Source organism: Podarcis pityusensis (genome assembly GCF_964106645.2).
Source record: "Podarcis pityusensis genome assembly, chromosome: 5".
NCBI classification, from domain to species: domain Eukaryota; kingdom Metazoa; phylum Chordata; class Lepidosauria; order Squamata; family Lacertidae; genus Podarcis; species Podarcis pityusensis.
Genome location: NC_138032.1, coordinates 45,600,678 through 45,606,677, shown reverse-complemented (window position 1 = coordinate 45,606,677; position 6,000 = coordinate 45,600,678). Strand labels below are relative to the sequence as shown.

The following is a 6,000-nucleotide window of genomic DNA, read 5'->3' as shown; positions in this document are numbered from 1 at the left end:
TGATGAAAGAAGAAATGTGGAGAGACTATGTAACATAGTTTGACTCTCATTGCCAGAAAAGTACATAAATATGACAAGGTGGTACTCTTAACACCTGGTATTTCATTTTTTAAAAATGCTTGTTCCCAAGATGCAAGACACTCCATTTAAAGTTTGCATGTTACTACAGATAGTGGACAAAGTTTGCAATCCCGGGCACAACTAGCATCCGTGAAACTTCGCCAAACAGACTGTCTACAGAACTGCAGCACTTTGTTACATTTATATCCAAGAATAATTCTTTTCAATAGGGATGGAGGATAAATTTGTTCAGTCTGCATTATGTCACAAACCAACTAGTCCTGGACTTACATGAATCAGAACACAATCCGCAAAACCAAAAAGGAAACAGACGTATGACTGAGTGCATGCAAAACTGAAATGGAACAGAAATAGGCTGATCCAGTCATCGCTAATGATCAATAGATGTATATCTGTCAGACTGATTTTTAGTTTTACCAATAATGCCCCTGCCGTGTTTTTCCCATTGGGCCACTCTCAGTGAGAAGGATGCTGCTGCTGTCCATCAGGTCACCTGATGGAACGGCAAAGTTTTTTTTCCAGTAAAAGAAAGACTAAAACTCTCTGCCACCTCATTTCTATTATGGTATGCCACATCACCCACAAAAGTAAAAGAATTTCTCCCAGCCCCTGCCACCAAAAATGCAGCCCTTTCATAGAAGATTGATGGGCCCAAGAAAGGGGAAGCATTTTCCAGCAGCAGTGTGCATATTCATACTTGACCAAATGACTACTAATGACCACAACTAGGATTTGGTTTTGTACAAATGACTGAGAGATGCATTTTCTAGAGTCAGATGTACACACTCACCTTGTTCAATATGTCCCTTTCTCTCACCAGCTCATCTATAGCTTTTTTGTCAATTTCAGCTTGTTTTTTTGCACCTTCCAACTCTAAAACACAGGAAAAGTTGATAAACCTTGAGTTCAGAGTCAGACTGCATAACTTGAACAAAACAAAACATTATGGGATGTTATTTTTTAAACGCAGTTTTACTTTAAAACTAAAAGTCAATATGATTATTCATTACTTCTGACAAGGTGACAGCAGAAAGGCACTAACTTGGAGGTTTTGCCCCAGTGCACACTTTACTCAGAAGTAAGCCCTGCTTAAGTCAATGGCCCTTGCTCTCTGATGTGAACATGCAGTGGCACACACTCTGGAAATTGGTCAAGGCAGGAGAGAAAACAGGGGAAAGTGAATCAGCTATGGTGAATTAAAAGCCTCAACTGTTACCACATCAGCCGAAAGGCCGCTCTCAGGGCAAACAGAGGGAGCGGGGGGGGGGGGGGGACAGGAGCAGCTGCCGTGCTAGGACAGCGGACCAAGCAGCAGCGTCCTTACAGACAGTACCACTGCAGACTAGGGAGGGGGCTCTGCAGGGTTGCTGCATCAGCCCATGCCATGTCAGGATCGTTCCGCTGAGGTGCTGAGAAAGCTGCAATTGTTGTCCATCAACCCTCCCCCCCCCCCCGAGTCTGTGGCCTTGGCAGGTGCTAACCTAACCAACCTCTAAGTATGTCTCTGCCAAATTAAGATGTATGGAGGCCCAGGAGTAGTTCCAACAATAAGGTCTCCTAAATGAACATGCCAGTGGGAGGTTTCTTTCCAGGGCTTACTGCAGCTGCAGGGAGGTCTGATTTTGTTGGGCTTACTGTAGGGTGTGGGGTTAAAAACCTTGCAATACAGGATAACCCTGATGAAATACACTAATCCATACAGCTGGTAACTGAAAAAATATTAATTCATTAATTCACTGGCAACACTCAAAATCCATACAAAGTAGAAGACTCTTGATCACAAAGAAAGTCTAATCAGATCAAGTGAATCCATGGCAAGAATTTAATACACAACAACCCCCACTTTCCATTTCTTATTTTTTAAATTACTATTTCTGAATTAAAAGTTTGCTTTAATAATTATTCATTTATATAATGAAAGCATGTATCACAACAGGATACAATACTAGGCAAATACTAGGGGGTTATTGGGTTGGTTTTGTTTTTTATTTTGATTCTGTATTGTGTGTTTTTATATTGTGATTTTATCTTGTTTTCACTCTGTTTATCTCTTGGAAAAGCTCATTTGGTTTCTAAGACTGAGAGAATGAAGATTCAACTTCGCCTTTATACAATGAAGTATTTAATATTCCATTGACTTCTTTCATCTCAGGACACAAGAGATAAACCTCTGGTGGATTCCTGGCAAGAGAAGTGGACCATAACTACATATTCATTTTTTATTTTTTTTAAAAATGATATTTATTACTTTTCGAACAGTTTCAACACAACACTACAAACAAACAAAAAAGAAAAAGAAAAAAAGAACAATACAAATACAATACAAAAACACTGCATACAAAACAAAACAAAAACAAACAAAAACAATTTAAAAACACCTCAAACATTTTCAATATCTTATCTTTCATTAGCTTATTTCCAACGACCTCCTCTCACCTCCCTTTTTGTATTCCACTTCTATTAATTGTTTCAGCAATTCCTTTCCATCTTCCTCTGTTTTCTATCCTATAATTATCTTAACACATTCTTGGCTTATTTTTTCCTTTAATTTTCTGTTAATCTATTTATACTTAATTCCTTATAACATTTCTACTAAAGCCATATAACTTCATTCCAACATTCTTCTAACATTCAATAATTTTACAATATTTCTATAAATAGTCTTTAAACTTTTTCCAGTCTTCTTCCCCCGACTCTTCTCCCTGGTCTCGGATCTTGCCAGTCATTTCCGCCAATTCCATATAGTCCATCAACTTCATCTGCCATTATCCAACACTTCAGTGCTTTCAAGAAGCAACCATTCTCTCAGCCAGCAAAAAGCAGATGGTTCACAACAAAGTTTAGGGGTCTGGCAGGGCAAGTTCACCTCCTTCTTTGGCATCCGTCAATATCTTAAATTTTACTCGAGGCTTCCTGCCTTATGGCAGGAAGCATAACTACATATTCATAGCTGCTCCCACAACTTGCATTGTATTCCTAACCAAGAACTAGGCACAATTCTCAGCCCTGCTGCATCAAAATTCTTGGAATTCTGCATTCTGCTATTTTCTACTGGAAACTGCAAGTTCCTGCACCTGCAGGGAACTGCTAATAGCAGATTTCCCAAGCATGTCAACCAGGTCTTTTCTGAAATGGTTGGAAAGAAGACTCAGAGATACAAAATGTATGGAAAATACTTGCAAGGGGAACTGCAACTGCCCACATTTCACAGATGCATGTTTGCTTTCCCATACTTCCTTCAAACATTACAAAAATAAACAAGAATTTATTTATTTTTAAGATATGCTGAAGCGCATTGTCATACCCTCAACCTGCCACCACCAACTAAACAATAATAAACCCACAGTTGACATATCATGGGAATTCAGGAGCTTGCCTTTTTCTGTAACACTTGAAGTATAGCTAAGACATATATTGGGGGGAAATTGTTTTGCCCAACCAAATTTCCATATCACTGCATTAAATTTGACTCCTACCTCTCTCCAGCCCATTTATCTGATTTTTAAGGGTATCCCTTTCGAATTCAGCATGAGTCTTTTGCTCTTCTACAGCACGTAACTTTCGCTGCATAACCTCTCTCACTTTAGAAAGTTTTGAAATCTCTTGACGCATCTGAGACACCTCATCTTCTCTCGCCTACAGAAAACAAAAGAACAGGAATAGAGAGGCAACAATTAGTAAGGTATATATCAACTTTTGCTCCTACTGCAATGTGTTGGGTAAAAAAAAATTATAATAGCCATTGTCATTTGCAATAAATGAAAATATTCAGAGCCCTGAAGGCTTTACAGAGCACAGCTTTTGTTTTTCATCCTCTTTTCTCTCTATCCTTTTTCTTCCGCTGCACTCTTGAGCTTTAGTACCAAGTACTCAGCTTGCCATCCCTTGCCTAATGACAGCTGGACAGAAGAACTAACAGTGCACTCCAAACCCAAGATTCACCAGGATGAGTGCGTTTGGACTAGGAAGATCCTGGGCTGTCCTAGTTCAGCTGCTGTAACTCCCTGATTGTGGCTCAGCTGGGACTCAGCCTGCAGAACTCAAACGTATGCAGGGGTGGGGTGGGACAGGATAACAAGAGATGCTGATTCTTAACCTTTTAGTTCAGTCACATGACCTGGCAACTCAGTAGATCTTACACTGGCAAAAAGAGTGGTGCAAGCCAACATCTATTTTAAAGTATTATATTCCCTCTTCTGGGCTCTGGCTAATCAGCCAACAGTAGCCCCACTCCTGAAAAGAGTTTAGAATATTGGTAACTTATGCCAACAACAACAAGGTTCTATGGCATTTTAGGGTGTAATCCTATGCACCTGGAAGTAAGACCCATTAAACTCATAAGGCTTACTTCTAAGTTGACACTCATAGAACTGTGCAACAGAAGCTTTTGTAGGCTTGAGTCTACCATGTATCTGATGAAATTTGTGGCACAATTAATTTTTTAGCTTTTTAGGTACCAAACGTTTCTTTGTTCATATCCAAAGGAAGATCATCGGCTGTAATAATAGCTTTTGATAATGACTTTTTTTTATAAACATGAACATAGATCAGAAAATAATCTTGATAGCCTGAAACTCTGAAATGGAATCCTTTTACTACACCAGATAAATATTTTTATATGCTTCTAGAACTTGCTTCCATTGTTTTAACCAACCAGGCCCCTTGGAAGCAAACACTTCATCAGCAAATGACTTCTTCTATTTAGAAGAACAGGTTGTACATTACTAAAGCTCAATAAATTATTGGTTTTCTGTCCTTTTCTTTAACAGAAACCATGTTGTAACTGCAGATGTGTTCTTGATTGGAGATTAGACAAAAGAGATGAACAATGGCAATATCTTAGGTATATATAGTGCCTTTCATCTCAAGGAGAGATTGACCTATCTTGGAAAGGCAGGAATCTCTAAGATGCCACAAAAACAATATAAAAAACACAAAAGGTCAGGGAACAAATTGGAATAGAAAAGAGACAGTAATAGGAAGAATAAGGTTTTTGCGGAAAATAAATTGTATGAGCAGATTATGATGTCACCACTTCCAAAGTTTGGGCTATCCTGGATGTCAGTGCAATTCATGTGCATGTTTTGTAATGTAATTCTTACTGGGGGTGAGAATGTTCTGTCCCAATAAGAATTGTCTTTCCATAGCTGCTATTTGTGTTTCAAAGGAAGCCTCATGGCAATCAAACATCTAGACACATAATCTAGTAGTCACACACCTACCAAGCAGCCATTTTGTACAATGCAGTTTTGAAACTGGGATAGTATCTGATGTCATACTGAACTTACTCTCAGCTCTGTGGTTTTCTGCTGGTTCTCCTGCATGAGTTGATCAATGGCCAAAGTATGCTGTTCATTTTCTTGCTGGAGCTTGAGATTTCTTGCCGTACACTGTTCAAGTTCTTTTGTGGCTCTTTCATTCAGAATCTGTGGAATTGTGGCACAAAGCCATAAATGTATTTATAATATACTAGTACCACCCTCAGCTTCTACAAGGATTCTAAGGAGAAAAGAATCCCTTCACTTTTTTTTTAATCAAATGCCATTTACCACCATATTAGTAATGTATCCTATTTGAGAAATATGACAATTGTTCAGAAACTGGGAATGAGAGTGGCAGCTTCTAATGAATAACTCAGCGGGTATAATCTTTTTTGTAGGATCTTTGTAAGCCTCCCTCACAGGTAGCCAATAAATATTTTGATGCCTTATTGACATTTGGCAGTGTACAACACTTCCTGTAATCATTGCAAATGAGCAATAGAGTCAAATGGTTTTTATCAGCAATCATGAAAATAAATTATAAATCTTAGCAGACATATGCTACATTAATAAAAAGCAGGGACTATTATGAGATGGTAGACTACATATTGTATCACTACAGAAGATCCCAGGCTCAATCTCAAGCATTTCAAGGCAA

The 6,000-nt window shown here is 38.6% G+C and overlaps 1 protein-coding gene and 1 long non-coding RNA gene across 2 annotated transcripts in view; one reads left to right on the top strand and one right to left on the bottom strand.

The window, feature by feature from the left end:
* LOC308477426 overlaps positions 1–6,000 on the top strand; it is a 314,602-nt gene that overhangs the window by 178,173 nt on the left and 130,429 nt on the right. The gene's annotated exons all lie outside the window — the stretch shown is intronic.
* CFAP58 (cilia and flagella associated protein 58) overlaps positions 1–6,000 on the bottom strand; it is an 80,359-nt gene that overhangs the window by 57,701 nt on the left and 16,658 nt on the right. Inside the window, exons 6-8 of the mRNA XM_081006345.1 lie at positions 5,370–5,507; positions 3,558–3,717; positions 872–954 (exon numbers count right to left, since the gene is read on the bottom strand). Coding sequence (XP_080862471.1) covers positions 872–954; positions 3,558–3,717; positions 5,370–5,507 — 381 coding nt within the window. The remainder of the gene's footprint in view (positions 1–871; positions 955–3,557; positions 3,718–5,369; positions 5,508–6,000) is intronic.